The 18,370-nt window shown below is 43.5% G+C and overlaps 1 protein-coding gene across 4 annotated transcripts in view; it reads left to right on the forward strand.

Moving 5' to 3' along the window:
* Positions 1–2,806: 2,806 nt before the first annotated feature.
* Positions 2,807–18,370, forward strand: part of CNKSR1 (connector enhancer of kinase suppressor of Ras 1) — a 45,411-nt gene continuing 29,847 nt past the window's right edge. For 2 of the 4 annotated variants that reach the window (XM_033955274.1, XM_033955277.1), the window contains exons 1-4: positions 3,330–3,475; positions 8,720–8,877; positions 10,699–10,901; positions 12,944–13,028. In XM_033955274.1, coding sequence (XP_033811165.1) covers positions 3,424–3,475; positions 8,720–8,877; positions 10,699–10,901; positions 12,944–13,028 — 498 coding nt within the window. In that variant the 5' untranslated portion in view covers positions 3,330–3,423. Of the gene's footprint in view, positions 3,172–3,329; positions 3,476–8,719; positions 8,878–10,698; positions 10,902–12,943; positions 13,029–18,370 lie in introns of those variants that run through there. The other 2 variants (XM_033955275.1, XM_033955276.1) reach the window with 2 other exon arrangements.

An 18,370-nucleotide genomic window follows, 5' to 3' on the forward strand; every position in this document is an offset into this window, starting at 1 on the left:
GCTAGCGCAGTTTAATAGAACAGACCCTAAAGTAGACAGAATAGAATTGCTAATCAATGCAATGGATGTGCTTGTTTTTGAGTACAAATTAATTCAAAATGAGGCTCGATAGTCAACAAGCAAACACACATTTCATCATCAACCATCTGCAGTCGTTCTTTTTTTTTTTTTTCCAATTTAATTTCTGTCGGAGCTGAAAATCCAAGTTCGCAAAGACTCGTAAGAAGATCCAAACGGTAACAAAGCCTCGATTGCTTTGTTGTTCAAGTTAGGGTAACGACCGCAAAAATAAAATTACTTGCCGTCAGTTTGCAAAGAACGATGCTTACCTGGGCGGTTGTATCCTTACGCACGCAGACGCTCCTAACATTGACAGACTCTTGAGTATGCGACGCACGTGTCATCTATTCTAGTTATGAAGGGAATTTTTTAAAATAAAGTAAAATTCTGGAATCTCTTCGGGGCACATCGTTTGAGAGACACTGGCCTAGACTGAAGGGAAAGAAGGAAAAAAACAGGAAGGGGGTTCGTAGTAAAGAAAGAATGAAGTGGTGGTGGTGGGGGGGGGGGGGGTGATGGGCACCAGGAGGGCCATTCCAGATCCAAAAGTTAATTCTGGAAGCAGATAAACGATTGGGAATTGGTGCACTTTCTCTACAGGCCACACACCTTCCCAACACTATGAATTTTTTAAAAGAAGAGTGTGCACTGTTTAAGGCACAGAAATATGAAACAGGATTTCAGGGGTGGAGGGTTCCCCTGTTTTGGGAAAAAAAAACAAAAAAAAGGATGGTGAAAAAGCACAGTTACTTCCAAAGTACGGAGTTAAAAAAAACAGGGCTTCTGGCTCCACGGAAAACTTAGAACTGAGGACCACGAGGAGGGGATGCGGCCCTCTAGTGGAGCAGGAAGGCACACACATGCGTGGTGCAGCACAGCAAACTTGAATCTTCAATCAAGTTTGCTTGAAAAGCTGTCCGTGTCAGGGCTCCGTAGATGACGTCACCCACATGTCGAGAATATGCTGCCTGCTTGTCCTGGGATAATGTTTATATCTCCTGTGTCATTTCAAACACACCTCTAGTTTCTGAAGGTCTGCAACCCTGCAAAGTCATCCGCATGGTTTTAACTTGTCTGCATCCTTAAGAGCCAACTTTTCAGTCTCATTTGGGGTGCTAAACCCAAAGGAAATGACTTCTCCCTGGGCACAAAGAGTTTATTCCATTTTTTATTGGGGGGGGGAGTACTCAAGCACCCACAGAGCCGACCCCTATGCGACTGCACCAACTAATTAGATAGACGGGGGTCTACCAGCAGAGATTGGTCAAAATCTGCCCTATAATGCTACAAGTGTCATTCGGGATAAATTAAGGACAAAATTATAGGGTAATGTTTTGAAACTTTACCTTTGTGAATGGGGAGCGGACATTACAGTCTGCCTTGGTTGAGCTCAGAAGACATTTCTGTATAATTAAATTTGACAGTGGTATGAGGAGACAGAAGAGGAATGTGTGCATGCAGAAAAGAGCGTTTTTGCTTTGGGGGGGGGGGGGAGGGAGGTTAGAAAGACCCTGGCAACTTTCCCTCAAACATGTCACCTTCAGGAAACTTTCATAACTAGAGGTTTCAGTGGCCACCTTTTGTCATATCTGTTGTATTCACCAACCCATCAGGTAGGTTGCAGGATGGGAGAAACACATGCAAGGACTTGATTTTCAAACGGCTTTCTGTTCCTGTCTATTTATCTGTTTATTTTTATTTGAGAGTTGGGAGGTTAGGCGATGGTCTAGAGATCTGGTATTTTTATGGAAGTTTGGGATCCTTATATTCAAAACCTTTCACCTAGAGCAAGAAGTTTAATTCTCAATGATTTACCATGAAGCTAAGGTTGTCTAAATTACATTCCTGATTACATTTCTTTACTTTTGTCAACTTTCATTGGGGGAGGGGGATTTGATTAGGGGGGATGGAATCAAAGGGAGGGGTTCATAGACAACGGCACGAAAGACAAAAGCGCGCGCCGACAATTGAGCGCAGCGCGCGCCACCGTGCTGCTCTAAATTAGTTTTTAGGGGCTCTGACGGAGGGTTTTGTTGGGGAACCCCCCCAGTTTACTTAATAGACATTGCGCCGGCGTTATGGTGGGTTTGTGGGGTTGTAACCCTCCACATTTTACTGTAAACTGAACTTTTTCCCTAAAAACAGGGAAAAAGTGAAGTTTTCAGTAAAATGTGGGGGGTTACAACAACCCCCCACACCCCCCACAACGCCCCCACAATGCGGCGCGATGTCTATTAAGTAAAGTGGGGGTTCCCCCCCACGCCCCCCCCCGTCGGAGCACTAAAAACAGTAATTTAGAGTGGCACGGCGGCGCACACTGCGCTTAATTGTCTGGGTGCGCCTTTGTCCCTTTTGACCTGACACCAAAGGGAGGTGTAGAAAGGAATTGTTTCGCTCAAATGGAAATTTAATTTGGAGGAATGATATAAATATGTATGGAATATTATTATTGTGAATCTAATTGCAATGAATTTCTCTTTGCATTATATTATTGTATTTTTATTTGATTCCTTCAATAAAATTGTTATAAATTATTTGGCAGCAGTGCTAAAAGTTGAGAAGCTGCTAAACTCTCTTTCCCCTCACCCTACCAGGACTGAATCTGGACCCCAGCCAAAAGGAGATGTATACAATTCAGTCCCGAAATATCTCAGAACGTACAGCGAACTTTTCATTTTGCGCTACAGAGCAGGGAGAGAGGCGGGGCCGGATGGTTCTAGTGATAGGCGCCAGTGGGATCCGTTTTGGAAGACGGACCCGGATCGGGAAAGAGGCAAACTCTCAGCACAGAACCAAGGCCAGCGCGTGCCGGCCAGCAAGCGCCGGAGCTCCAAGCCAGAAAGAATCCTGTCAGACAGTCCGGATTTTTCTTTTCTTCTTTCTGGATGGGCGCCGAGGGGAAAAGAACGAGAGAAAGATCTTCCAGGGGTGAAAGATTAAACCCAAAGCAAAAAAGCAATCCTCGCAGCCCTGGGCCGGGGTCCTGGGGGTCAGAAGGTTTGCTTAGTCCTTTCTTGCCCCCTCCTAGAAGAAGTAATTGCCGAAATTCCAGAGGACCTGCTGTTACCGAGCCTGACAGCTGATGGAGGAAGGGGGAAGCGCTTATGACAGGTAGGGATCCCGTGTGAAAGTCTTACAACTTTGATGCATTGCTCGGAAAACTTTGCAGTTTCGGTTTGAGCATTTTTACTGTCGAGGGGCAGGAGGGGGATCGGGAGCTTCTGCCATCTGCCACCCTATCCCCTTGCCCCCGATCTCTCCACCCCTCTGCCTCGAGGAGTGACGGAAAACCCGTCAGCACAGGTGAGCGGAGCCGCCCCCGGCCCTGCCCTGTCGGGACCCGGAACCAGACCCACCCCGGCCATGGAGCCCGTCGCCGCCTGGAGCCCCGCCGCCGTGGCCGGATGGCTGAGAGGTGAGCAGCAGCCCGGGGGGGGGGGGAGAAGAAGGGGATCAATCCAGCCCCTCCCTGCAGAATCCACATCTGGATACAGCTGGCCTGTAGTGGCCCGGGGCGCACATTCCTGATCTAACCAAGTTTTGCGTTCTCGACTCCTCCCGGCCGTGCAGGGAACGTCCTAAAGCCGAGGCGGCGGGTTGTTATGCGGAGAGTTTGCGCGGGCATTGCGGAGCGCTGTTGAGCGGATAACATTATGGCGCTGGCTGTCCTTCCCGGTCTCGTTTGCTTCATATAGGTTGGGTATGCTTCCTGCTCCGCTTCTTTGATCCCAGCTATGCCAGGTTTTGGTAAACCTCTTTCCTTCGCTTTATATTCAGCAGTATCGTGTGACCCCCTGGGGAGGGCGCTAGAAGGGGGGGGGGGGGGATAACTGTGAGGTATTTCCAAAACTCTTAAGACAGAAAATCGTAGCTGCTTTCATACATTTCTTCACATAAAGCACTGAATTGGGGTATCACAGAGCTGAACCCCCATATTGGTAAACAAATGAACGAATGCATAAAAGAGTTTTCCCCACCTCTTCAAAATTATAAACTCACTTATTACAGATTTATTCAATTGGTTTTCCCTTCCCCTACTGCAGGGGTGTCAAAGTCCCTCCTTGAGGGCCGCAATCCAGTCGGGTTTTCAGGATTTCCCCAATGAATATGCATTGAAAGCAGTGCATGCACATAGATCTCATGCATATTCTTTGGGGAAATCCTGAAAACCCGACTGGATTCCGGCCCTCGAGGACCAGAGTTGCCCACCCTTACACTATATTGTAAGGGTGGGTTTAAGTCAGGGGTCTCAAAGTCCCTCCTCGAGGTCCGGAATCCAGTCGGGTTTTCAGGATTTCCCCAATGACTATGCATGAGATCTATTAGCATACAATGAAAGCAGTGCATGCAAATAGATCTCATGCATATGCATTGGGGGAAATCCTGAAAACCCGGCTGGATGATGGCCCTCGAGGAGTGCCTAGGAAGGTGACTTAATCTGGAGCACAATATAAGCTTCAAAGGGGCTGGGAGATATTTCTTCATGGAGGGAGTCCTGGATGCATGGAATGGACTTCCAGGGGAGGAGAAAATGGCAACCGTATTTTAAAAAGCCTGGCATAAGCTCAGAGGATCCCTAGCTTAATTTGGCAGTTTGCTACATGTAATACACAATCCCTGCTCAGAAGAGCTTACAATCTAATTTGGACAGATATGGGTTGGGGATTTCTTATTCAAGGTGGACTACAGACATCTTTCACCAAAAATACAAAGTTTGGTTATCAATGATTTATTATGAAAATTAGGTTTACTAATTACATTCCAGTTATTTATTTTAATTCTTTATTTTTGTCAACTTTCATCCAAGGTGAGGGATTTCATTTAGGGGAAGATAATGGGTAGGGGATGGAATTAAGGGGGTGTAGATAAGATTGAATTAATTCATATGGAACTTAAATTTGAAAGAATGATTTAAATTTGTATGAAATTTATTGTGATTCTTATTGTATTGAATGTATTTTTTTATTATCCTATTCTACTGATTATTTGATTCTTTCAATAAAAATTTTTATACATAAATAAAAAAAAAAAATCTGTGGCATTGAGCAGGAAGGGACAGTAAGAAGAGAAGATGACAGTGGGAAGCATAGAAACTCTTTTCTTTCAGTTTCAGTTTCTTTCTGTTGTTTTGGCATACGCTAAGTTAGGGGTAGGGAACTCTGGTCCTCGAGAGCCATATGCCAGTTGGGTTTTCAGGATTTCCCCAATGAATATGCATGAGATCTATTTGCATGCATTGCTTTCAATGCATATTCATTGGGGAAATCCTGAAAACCCGACTGGAATACGGCTCTCGAGGACTGGAGTTCCCTACCCCTGCGCTAAGGGCTCCTTTTACAAAGATGCTTGAGGGTCTTAACCCGCTAAAAGGCCATGTGCGCTAGCCGCTACTGCCTCCTCTTGAGCAGGCGGTAGTTTTTCGGGTAGAGCGCGCTAATCTGATGCGTGCGCTAAAAACACTAGCGCACCTTTGTAAAAGGAGCACTAAATTGATAGCAACCACACATTTCATTCGTGTGTGTGTATTAATTTTTTTTTTCTCAGTTCGAACATTTTAGTGAATTTTTATAACAACCAAATGCAACTAAAGAGAACAATATAAAACATGAAAAATAAAATATATTCTACCCTTTTACATAACCGCAAAAGTGGGGTTTTTTAGTGCAGGCTGGTGCGCTAAATGCTCGGCGCTGCTCCTGACGCTCTTAGGAACTCTATGAGTGTCGGGAGCAGCGCAGAGCATTCAGAAAGGCTTGGACAAGTTCCTGGAGGAAAAGTCCATAGTCTGTTATTGAGAAAGACATGGGGGAAGCCGCTGCTTTCCCTGGATCGGTAGCATGGAATGTTGCTACTCTTTGGGATTCTAGAATCTTGTTACTCCCTGGGATTCCGGAATTTTGCTATTCTTTGAGATTCTGTATGGCATGTTGCCACTCCTTGGGTTTTGACCACCGTGAGAACGGGCTACTAGGCTTGATATCCATGAGCGGGAGGGACGAGGTGTTGGTTTGAAGACTCGAGCGACACTCCGTGCATGTGCCGGGGGTCGTCGGCATGGGAGAAGAGCGCGGGGACGCTGCCTCCCTTGCCCCGGCGAGACTCTCTTATCTATCTCTCTCACCCCCCTCTCTCCCAAACCAATGGGTCTGACCCAGAAAGGCTATTCTTATGTTCTTATATTCTTAGTGTGTTGGCCTGCACTAAAAACTGCTTTCACGGTTTTGTAAAAAAAAAAAAAAAAAAAGGGGGGGGGGGATACCTATATTATTATCAGAAGGGAAGAAATACTTCAATCATAATCACTTTATAATTAACAGAAACTAAATCATAATGGTGAGATAGTATATTAAATCCATGAAAGATAAGTTTCAAGGGGTTTTCAAATCTTACAGATTTTATGGTCTCTATTGTGTGTGTGTGTGTGGGGGGGGGGGGTTCTGCAGCCTTAAGTTTGTATTTATAGATGAGACAAATTGTATCTCAGCTAATCTAATCTTCAGTTTCTGGGTGCTCTGTGCCTATCTAGGTTCAAGGTGACCCACAAATCGAGAAGTTTACGTAACGTTTAGGAATTTCAACAATGAAATATAAAGTGAGCAGTATACGATGAGTTCTGCCACCAAAAGATATCATTCAAAGTTGTGGCAGTCTTCCAACAACCAAGAATTCTTTTAGAATGACAGAAGATGGGCCTGCAACCTTTATCGGCTTCAATGTCTCTGTATGAATGGTAGCATTCACATGGCTTCAGAGGCACAGGCCTGCACGTTAGACTGTCAGTCTTTCCTTCCAAATATGCCTAGTCTCAGTTCAGTGAGACTAGGGTTATCATATGGCTCCAGAAAAAGGAGGAAAGATTGATTCATCCGGGTTTTACTTCCATTGCTTTCAGTGGAAGTAAAATCTGGATGTCTCAATCTGTCCTACTTTGCTTCCAGTGGAAGTAAAACCCGGATGTCTCAATCTGTCCTACTTTGCTTCCAGTGGAAGTAAAACCCGGATGTCTCAATCTGTCCTACTTTGCTTTCAGTGGAAGTAAAACCCGGATGTCTCAATCCGTCCTCCTTTTTCTGGAGCCATATGGTAACCCTAAGTGAGACCACAATGGAAGTAATAGTAGGACATTTTTCTTTAAGCTTTACCAAGTCTTTTCCTAATGCTATGAGCATCACAAAAATCACATCTTTCTGAGCTTTTTAGAACAAATCCTGGTCCCTCAGAGTCCATTGTTTTAAAAAGGGGAAATTTGGGGTGTAGTTCTATTCCAGCCTTCCCCTGATTGAATTGGGCAGTCGTTTCTTACAGAACATATAGTGAAACTTCAAGACGAAAGGGTAATCTCAGAAAGAAATGATTATGTTTTTAGATATTTGAATTACTGCCTTAAAGTTACTTTATAATTAATTGGTTCTACTCTCTGTCCCTGCTTTTGTCATTTCCCAGCATCCCACAGTCTCACATGGCTCTTCTTCTTTAAATGTAGAAACATGATGGCAGATAAAGGCCAAACGGCCCATCCAGTCTGTTCATCTGCAGCATCCAGTATCTCCTCCTCTCCCTATTGGCTAAGGCTCTTAACATTTGCACCTCCTCTTCCTATAGGCTAAGGCTCTTAACTCTTGCATTGTGTGGTCATGACTAGGGGACACTCGATGAAGTTACAGGGAAGTACTTTTGAAACCAATAGGAGAAAATTTTTTTCACTCAGAGAATAGTCAAGCTCTGGAATGCATTGTCAGAGGATGTGGTAAGAGCGGATAGCATGGCTGGTTTTAAGAAAGATTTTGACAAGTTCCTGGAGGAAAAGTTAATAGTCTGTTATTGAGAAAGACATGGGGGAAGCTACTGCTTGCTCTGGATCGGTAGCATGGAGTGTTGCCCCTATTTGGGATTCTAGAACCTTGTTGCTCTTTGGGATTCTGGAATCTTGTTATTCTTTGAGATTCTGAATGGAATGTTGCTACTCTTTGGGTTTTGGCCAGGTACTAGGGACCTGGATTGGCCACCGTGAGAACGGGCTACTGGGCTTGATGGACCATTGGTCTGACCCAGTAAGGCTGTTCTTATGTCATAGAGCTTTATGGTTCTAGAAACATAACATGACAGCAGATAAAGGCCAAATGGCCTATCCGCAGCATCCACTATCTCATCCTCTCCCTAAGAGATCCCACGTGCTTGTCCCATGCTTTCTTAGATTCAAACACAGTCTTTGTCTCCACCACCTCTATCAGGAGACTGTCCCACACACATCTACCACCCTTTCTGTAAATAAGTATTTCCTTAAATTACTCCTGAGCCTGTCACCTCTTAACTTCATCCTATGTCCTCTCATTCTGGAGCTTCCTTTCAAATTAGACTCACCTCGTGTGCATTTATGCCACATAGGGAAAGTCCATCTTAGACACTTATTCCCCTCATCCTGCTCCCCATAGGAAACATTCCCTCTGCTTCAAGTTTCAAATTTTCAAGTTTATTAAGTTTTTCGATATACCGTACTACCCATCAAGGGATGTTTACACAATTGTAGACTAATACAGCAGACAAATTCCAAGGTTAAACAGAGGAAATTAAGGCTAAATAGTTTATAGGTTGAGTAGGGAAGAAATAGATCTGTGGGAAATGCTTTCCTCCCCTTTAAAGTCCTCAGTGTGTCTTGCAGGCCTGGACCCAGCAGTGCAGCAGTATCCATTTGAGGAATGGCAAAAGACAGGCGAGGATCTGCTGTGCCTCTCCTCCCACGACCTCGAGAAACTCGGGGTGACGCGCGTTGGACACCAGGAGCTGATCCTCGAGGCTGTGGAGAAGCTCTGTGTGCTGGTGAGTACGGAACGCCATTGTCTCCACTGACACAATGTTGCCGTATCACAGATTCCTCCTCTTGAGTTGCCACCTAGTTTCCTTGCGTTCCAAAACAGACCAGTCCAGTCCTGGTTTTAACGTATGGCTTCTAGGAACTTGTCAGCCCCAATCCCCCATGAGAAAAACCGAACCCCAGGTCCCGGCGTGCCACGCATTTAGGCAGTCGGATGGCTGGGCAGAGAACTTTCCAGCAGCCCTCTCATATGCGTTTGCCACTTAGCTGGCAAATGCATCGCTTCGCTTTGAATGGTCGGCCCAGTGTTGCTTCCAGCCAACTCTCTTTTTGTTCTTTTTCGGTTGGTTTGTTTGAGTCTGATCTTGTTTGTTCGTGTTGTTTATGTCGTTTGCTTGGTAATGATTTGTTCATGTAGGATGCCGATGTTTTATTTATAATACAGGGTGACCACAAAACCACTCCTTGATTTAAAATAATAATAATAATAATAATTTTATTCTTATGTACCGCCATACCCAACGAGTTCTAGGCGGTTTACATTAATTAGGTTAGGATCCGCATTGACATGCAGATTTACAACAATTTATCAGATTTACAACAAAATTAGCCGAGCTTGGCAGATGAAGAAGGAAGAGGGTAGAAGAGAGGGGAGAAAGAAGCGGTCGTGAAGGAGGAGATGAGCCGAGCGAAGGGCCAGGCGATTGCCGGAAGGGGACGGTTAAGAGTCTTGTTTGCTGAATAGGTGAGTTTTGATGGTTACAAAATCAAAACTTATTGGAATATGTTTATAAATAAGATGACCCTCGAGGGGAGGGAATAGGGGGGATGATTGTAATTTGTTTGGAAATATTTGATTTGTATATTTGTTTAATTCATTCAATACAATGTTATAATTGGTAATGAAAGGAATGGGGGAAGGGAATAGGGAGGGTATAGAGAGGAATGAATGAAATAGGTCATATGGAAATATATTTTGGAGGAATGATAGAAATATGTATGGAAATATTATAATTGTGAATCTAATTGTAATGAATATCTCCTTGTTTTATTTTATTGTATATATATTTGATTCCTTCAATAAAATGTTATAAATTTAAGAGTTAAGATGGCAGCAAATACAGGTCCCAAAAAGCACGGTTAGCGAGATCTTACACCATCGCTTGCACGTTCACCCTTATAAGTTGCAATTGGTGCAGAAGTTACAACCTTCAGACAATGCAACGTGACAAAATGACCAGGTGTTCCTCAAGTGGCCCCGAGATCACCGGACAGTACTGTTTGTGACTTATTCCTTTGGGGGTACGTGAAAGACAAGAGTTACGTACCTCCGCTACCTGCAACTATGGATGGTCTGCAGGAACAAATCACTGAAGCTATAAACACGATCGCACCGGATATTCTTCGGAGAGTCTGGTCTGAGCTCGATTATCGCATCGATGTTTGCCGAGTAACAGGTGGGGCGCACATCGAGTGTATGTAATCGACAGATACCGTACGAAACTTTATGAGTTGATGACATTGTAGCCTCAAAGGTGAAAGAATATTGTAATAAATTTTGGTTTTGTAACCATTTAAAATCAAGGAGTGTTTTGGGGGGGCATCCTGTATGTTTTATGTAATTAGTGCATGTCAACTACTCCGACAACTGTTGAAAGGCGATATATCGAATATTTTAAATTATTAAACTATGTTGCTGCCTCCACTGCTGATTTTGACCCCCAACTTGTCATCCACAAACAAAGTTCTGGACTGGCATAGCATCCGCATTCCAGAAACCGAAATAACTTGGGGGTATGGTGCGGGGGGGTTACTTCTTTTTCTAGAACTATGATCTGAAAACCAACAGTTTGGGCACTTTGACGGAGAAGCTGAAAGGGATATGCCAGACTCTGCAGGCCCTCATCCTGAGTCGTAGGAAAGTGAACACCTATGATGGGACGGCTGTCCAGCACCCCCCTTCCGATCTCCTGATCCGCGTCATTGACCTAGTATCTTCCGCACGATGTCTCTTCTCCTGGCTCAACAGGTATAAAGACGCTTTCGGCAGATAGGATTTTTATGAGACTCCGATTATTATGGGCTTCTTTTACGAAGCCGCATTAGCGGCTTCAGCGTGCGCGACCTTTAATCACGCGCTAACCCCCGCGCTAGCCAAAAAAACTACCGCCTGCTCAAGAGGAGGCGGTAGCGGCTAGCGCAGCTGGCAGTTTAGCGCACGCTATTACGCGCGTTAAACCGTTACCGTGCCTTTGTAAAAGGAGCCCTATGTTTCTTCCCGTCCTCGTGTTTTGTGCTGTAATTGTTTTCTTTCCTATCACAATTGTAGTTCTCCCCGCATCCCTTTCGCATCTAATAAGTCAGGTTCGTCCATGTTTATGTTTGTATTTATTTCTTTATTTAGTTTGTATCATTTTATTGAAGGAATCAAATAAATATACAATAATATAATACAATAAGATGTTCATTACAATTATATTCACAATACTAATTTTCATACATATTTCTATCACTCCTCCAAAATATATTTCCATATTACCTATTTCATACTTCTATACTTCCCCCTAATCCCATTCCCCCCTTCCCCATCCCCCTTTCCCCCTTCCCTACCCTCCTTATTTATGTTCAGACGTTTTATTAAAGGAATAGAGTAAAAACACATATAAATTCTACAGAAAGAAATTCTTTTACAAATAATAAATAATTCACAATTGTTAAAATTCGAATCCATCCTTTCCATCCCATAATCAATTTCCCCCTCCCCGGATGAAAGCTGACAAAAATAAAGAACTGTAATGTAATTTAAATCACCTTAGCTTCAACGTAAATCATTGAGAATTAAACTTCTTACTCTAGGTGAAAGGTTTTGAATATACGGATCCCAAACTTCCATAAAAAGATGAGTTCTTCTAGACGATCGCCTAACCTCCCAAATCTCAAACAAAAGTAAACGATGCAACTGGTTCCTCCAGTGCCAGAAACTTGGAGATTCTTTCTGTAACCAAAATTGCATAATACATTTATGCCCAATCATACACGCCTTCTGAAATAAAAGACATTTCCTTTGGCCAAATACCCCACAAGCTGCTGCTCTACCAAAAATTACTTGGAGAACCCAGAGAACCCAAATATAATAGGATGGCAGACCAGAATGACTAAATTAAAGGTCTCAACCAAAAAGCATAAGATAATATGCCAAGATCCTTATCACATTTGATACAAATTGGGGAATCTATCAAACCCGCATGAAAAGCTTGAATTTGGGAAAAATAAACCTTATGTAAAACTCTATAAGAACATTCCCTCCAAACAGAATCTGTAATTTCTTTATGCCCTGCCTTTCCCAAGGCGGGTCACAATAGAGTACAACACATCGAACATGATTTTCCACTGTAATGGGGAGTTCCCTCTCCCACACACCCCACCCAGCGGAAGCGCGAACACTTGTAAATTTACTGGGGGGGGGTCCCCCCTTCAGAGCACTAACAGGAACTGTTTTAAGGCCGCACGCATAAGTCCAGTGTGCGATTGTCGGCGTGCTTTAAATACGGTAACCATATTTCATCTTACAGAAGAGGTGTTTCTTCAACATTTTCTTAAAACTACTCAAACTTGTTTGCTGTCGTAAATATCCCGTAAGCTTATTCCACTCCCGAGGACCCGCGCACGAAAACGTACTAGCTCTAGACGCAGCTGTTTCACTGTCATTCTTAATTGTTCTTAATCGTTTTGTCTTTCTTCCCCATATTTTACTGTACATCGCTTTGAATTTTGGGGGGGAAATTGCGATTTGATCAAAAAATTTTTTATTAAACAGTCTGCAGGGAGTGAGGGGTGGTAAGGGCTTTGGAAAAGCGGCAATGAAGGACGGAGCGAAACAGAATCAGGCAGAGAGTTGTGAGCAAATCTCTTTCGGGATTGTGGAGTCAGTTTCACAGGGATCATCTCATTGTGAAGGAGTCTTGATTTCCGTTGGTCTCGCTGTCTCTTCTCTTTAGACAAGACGCAGGTCTCCCCGTCTCTCTCTCACACTTTCTTCTTTGATATATATTCTCTCCTTTGCTTTTTCAGGTATCTGTTCACCTGCTTGAATGATTATTCAACATGCAGAGAAATCATCTCTTTGTGTGGGGAACTGGCAGAGGTCCTTCAGAAGGTGGGTTACAAAGCAGGAGCTTCTCAACCATTTGGAAAACCTAGGCAGCTGCCTAGGGCAGCAGTAGCTCCTGACAGACAAACTAAAAGAACCAACAAAACGCCCCATCAGCACCTACTTTAATCTGTATTTTTATAGGGAGACATAAGGCTGAGAGTTTGCCTGTGGTACCCTTTCCCCTTGCACTGGCTCTGTTGCAAAGATGCCTTTAGTTGATTCCCACCTTACTGCTTGTGTGCTATTAGCTGGTGGTGTAGAAGTGAATGGTGGGGACTTGTATACCACCTTTTTGTGGCTTTGGCTTTTCAAAGCTGACACTCAAAGCGGTGGGCACTGGAGGATTGTCACAAGGAGCAGCACTGGGATTTGATCTCATAACCTCTGGGTGCAGAGGCAGCAGCTCTACCAGTGAGCCACACCTTCAGTCTATCCCAGAGCAGCAACTCTTATGTTCTTATGTGAGCTGAGTATAGGACAATCAAGACATTATGACATCACTGCTGAGGTTGTCTGTTATGCATTGGTGGAATGAGGCATTATGACATCACAATCTCAGCTCTGGAATGTTGCTACTCTTTGGGTTTCTGCCATGTACTTGGGACCTGGGTTGGCCACTGTTAGAAACAGGATACTGGGTATGATGGACCTTTGGCAGTGATCTCAAACTCAAGCCCTTTGCTGGGAAACATTTTGGATTTGTCGGTACTTGGAGGGCCTCAGAAAAAATAGTTAATGTCTTATTAAAGAAATAACAATTTTGCAGGAGGTAAAACTCTTTATAGTTTATAAATCTTTCCTTTTGGCCAAGTCTTAATAATAATATTGTAATTTATAGCTAAAGAGATATATGATCAAGAAATTTTTATTTTACTTTTGAGATTATGATAAACATACCGAGGGCCTCAAAATAGTACCTGGCGGGCAGCGAGTATGAGACCACTGACCTTTGGTCTGTCCCACTATGGCAGCTCTTATGTTCTTATGTGAGCCAAGTATAGAAATAATCAAGCTATTGTGACATCATTGATGAGGTTGGCTCTTAAGCATTGGTGGAATGAGCCATTATGACATCACAATCTCAGCTCTGGAATGTTGCTACTCTTTGAGCCTCTGCCAGGTACTTGTGACCTGGGTTGGCCACAATTGGAAACAGGATACTGGGCTTGATGAAAGGGAATGGGGACTTGTATACCATCTTTTTATGGCTTTGGCATTTCAAAGCTGACATTCAAAGCTGGAGGATTAAGTGACTTGCCCAAGGTCACAAGGAGCAGCATCAGGATTTAATCTCATACTCTCTGGGCGCAGAGGCAGCAGCTCAACCAGTGAGCCACAGCCCTTCCCTCTATAGTGAAGGAGAAGGGTTGAGGCTTACCTAACCGTTCTCTAAAATTAAAGGGTAGAACTTCCCTTTTCTGGCTGCAAGTTACCCGGCCTGTATTCCCAGGTCTCAACAGAGCCTTCTGGCAATTTGAATATCTTAATACCTCCAGCTCCTTTCTTGTTTGGGTGGTTGATGGGATTTGTGGTTGATGACTATGGTCCTTGTTTTAGAAACATCCCCATGGTGTAAATAGCAACTTCACCTGTGCAGGGTTGGCATACACATGTCAAAGTCCAGAAGACAAAAGAAAAAAACCTCACGATGAGAACCGACTCCTAGACCGATTGTGGTCATATATAGTACAACATCCAGGGTGTTTTGACCCCTGAGGCAGGTGCATTATTGCTGAAACATGGTTCTGTGTCCGGTCCTGTGGATTAATACAATAAACTGTGGACCTTTTTTCCTTCGGGAGCTCTCCTTGTTTCCCTTGGTCATTCCTGCTCGCTGGATACACATGTAAAAACCATTTTAGAACATGGGCTATGTACGCATGGTAATGCTGACCAATGCACGTTGCAGGAGGTGTGGGGGGAGGAGAGAGAGTGGCCAAGGCAAGGCCATCTTTCAAGGGGGATCCATGCAGAGTGGAAAAAAATCTAGACACTGACGTTTATAGCTGTCCTTGTGCGCACATAAGTGCCAATGCCTACCCCCCCATCACTTCACTAGAATGAATACCTCCAATCAAAGCTGTTGGCCACCTGTGTACACACAGCCCCTGCCCTCACATCAGATCTCCTACCCCTGAACACATATGATCACCTGGTGCCTCCCTAGAACAGAACAGCTCTTCACCCGACCTAACCCCCAGCAGTGTCAAACCCCCCCCCCCAGGGGGGTCCAACCAGAGCAGGAATAATTCCAACTTGCTCCCATTCTGATGGTCCAGGGTTTCAAAATAGCTGTTCTGACCTCTATTGGCAACCTTGTAGGGGAGGGGGAGGAAATCAGAGGTGAATGCAGGAAGGAGATGAAGGGGGGCACTTGGAACTGGCAGCCATGATCAGGGGGGGATGAGGTTTTCCCCACAGGCAGCATTGTGAAATTGATGCTCCCGTTGGATACGGAGAGAAATGCATGTGCAGTCTGGTCTTGAGTGTGTTTCAAGTTTATTGACATTTTAATATACCAACCATCAACGTGTACCTGGCCGGTAGTCTGAGCACAGCTGACAAGCGACAGGCTTAAAAAGATAAGTGTCGCTGTTGATATGTTTGCATAGATAATTAGAGCAAACCATTAAGTTTTACAAAAAGTTTTGAAAATTATTAAATAAGTTTTATAAGCATTGAAAAACAATCAAAAAATACGGTTTGAAGCCCGATGAAAGAAAAAGTGCCTACCTGTTGTGGTGATAAATATCTAACACACAGGTTACTGAGGGCTTCATTCCATGACCGAAGTTTATTCCAGTCCAGTGTTTGAATTTGACTTTCTGAGATTAAGGGACTGGTTACCATTCTTTCCAGTAGTGAATCATTTTAATATACCAACCATCAACGTGTACCTGGCCGGTTTACATAGCTAAAAATATTAAAATAAATTTGAGGGGGGGGTGAGGGAAAGGAAAAGTGAACATTAAATAGACAGAATACAATTATGAACACGAGTTTGAGGGTGGAGAGGGAGAGAAAGTTTATAATTACATCGTTAAAACAAATAAAAAAATTAAGTGAGGGGAAGGGTCATTTCTCCTCTGCACAATTTTTCTACAATAAAGCTCCACATCGCTGGTCTGCCTTACGTGTAAAGTACACCTTTTCTCTGGGTGCTTTTACTAAGGTGTTTTAACAATTAGCAAAAAACAAAAGGAATTGATCCCAAAATATCCACAAAGAAGAAAATCCAGAGAAAACAAAAAAATAAACCAACTCTGTGGAGTGACGATGTTCCTAAATGGACTTTATTTGAAAGTGTCAGAGTTCTAAAGGTACACTGAAATCATCCACATAAAATAATTCCATCCACATAAAAATAAATCATCCACATAAGAGCCTTAAAGGACCTAGTCTGCTAGGGATACAGGACCCAACACGGTCTGCGTTTCGACAAAAAGTCTTCTTCAGGGGTCCCTGGGGGTCCTATAAAGGTGAGTACGTGGGAAACAATTGTGTGGTGAGCCGGAAGTGAAACACTACTCACCTTTACAGGACCCCCAGGGCCCCCTGAAGAAGACTTTTTGTCGAAACGCAGACGGTGTTGGGTCCTGTATCCCTAGCGGACTAGGTCCTTTAAGGCTCTTATGTGGATGATTTATTTTTATGTGGATGGAATTATTTTATGTGGATGATTTCAGTGGACCTTTGGAGTTTTAACAATTAGTACATACTACTAAATGCTAAGATGCCCATTAGATTCCTATGCAGTAGTGTAGTGTCGTTCTTACTTCTCTGTTCCATGCTCGCGCTCTCCCTCCCCTTGGTACCTCTTTAAATCTTCACTCACGTGAGCAGTTTCTCTGGCCCACGGCTCATGCCAGCTTTGTTCCCCTTTGAAATCACTTCCGGGATCACGGGTCCAGGAAGTGAGATTGGAGGGAAAGCAAAAATTGGCGTAAGCAGCAGGCCGGAGAAGATGCGCGCGCTGGTGAAGATTTAAAGAGGTACGGGAGGGTGTAAGTGTGGCGTTTGGGCAGGGAGGCGCCAGAAGGAGCGAGGGGGTGGGGGAGCCTCTTACCCTCGCTTACGCTACTGTTCCTATAGAATCTTAGCATTTGGTGCATTCTAAGTTGGTTAGCGCACCCTGTTGTCAATTTAATGAGTTGCCTTATCAGGGAACTGCTCAATCAGAAAGGACAATGCCATCAAATGACAGATCGCACAAATCATCAGTATCACACTTTATAACAACAACATGATAAATTAAGAAATAACAAACTCATATCAAGTTAATTTTATTACCAGACCTCAAACACCCAAGGCACTACTTCTTAACATAAGAACATAACATAAGAACATAAGCAATGCCTCTGCTGGGTCAGACCTGAGGTCCATCGCAACCAGCAGTCCGCTCACACGGCGGCCCAACAGGTCCAGGACCTATGTAGTAATCCTCTATCTATACCCCTCTATCCCCTTTTCCAGTAGGAAATTGTCCAATCCTTTTTTAAACCCCAGTACTGTACTCTGCCCTATTACGTCCTCTGGAAGCGCATTCCAGGTGTCCACAACACGTTGGGTAAAAAAGAACTTCATATTATTCATTTTGAATCTGTCCCCTATCAGCTTTTCCAAGTGCCCTCTTGTTTTATTTTTCGAAAGTTTGAAGTATCTGTCTCTCTCTACTCTCTCTATGCCCTTCATGATCTTGTAAGTCTCTATCATAACCCCTCTAAGTCTCCTCTTCTCCAGGGAAAAGAGACCCAGTTTCTCCAATCTCTCAGCGTATGATAGGTTTTCCATACCCTTTATTAGACGTGTCACTCTCCTCTGAATCCTCTCGAGCAACGCCATATCCTTCTTAAGGTACAGCGACCAATATTGCACGCAGTACTCCAAATGCAGGCACACTATCGCCCGATACAACGGCAGGATAACTTCTTTCGTTCTGGCTGTAATACCCTTACTGGGTCATCGGTCTTGGCAAGTATATTAATTTTAAAATGATGATGGAGCGGTATATAAGAAATAAATTACATTACATTACATTACATTACATTTTTACAGGCTCAAAAAATGATAATGTGCTTATGGTGGTATAAAGGAAGGGCCTTATGCTAGGATCCTCTTCTTATCTTGAGTTTAGAAAACTATTGAAGGCCTAACTGGTTGTTTCGTTTAATAATTCCATGCTTCCGTCATGCAATGTATCTTCTTTTAAATTGTATTTTTACTGTATGGTCGGATCTTATTTGTTGTAATTCGCTTAGAACCATTCTTTTAAATTGCATTTTTCTTTTAAATCATATTTTCCACTGTAGGACCAATTCTAATTTATTGTATTTTGTTTTTAATTT

This window comes from Geotrypetes seraphini, chromosome 8 (assembly GCF_902459505.1).
Source record: "Geotrypetes seraphini chromosome 8, aGeoSer1.1, whole genome shotgun sequence".
NCBI classification, from domain to species: Eukaryota; Metazoa; Chordata; class Amphibia; order Gymnophiona; family Dermophiidae; genus Geotrypetes; species Geotrypetes seraphini.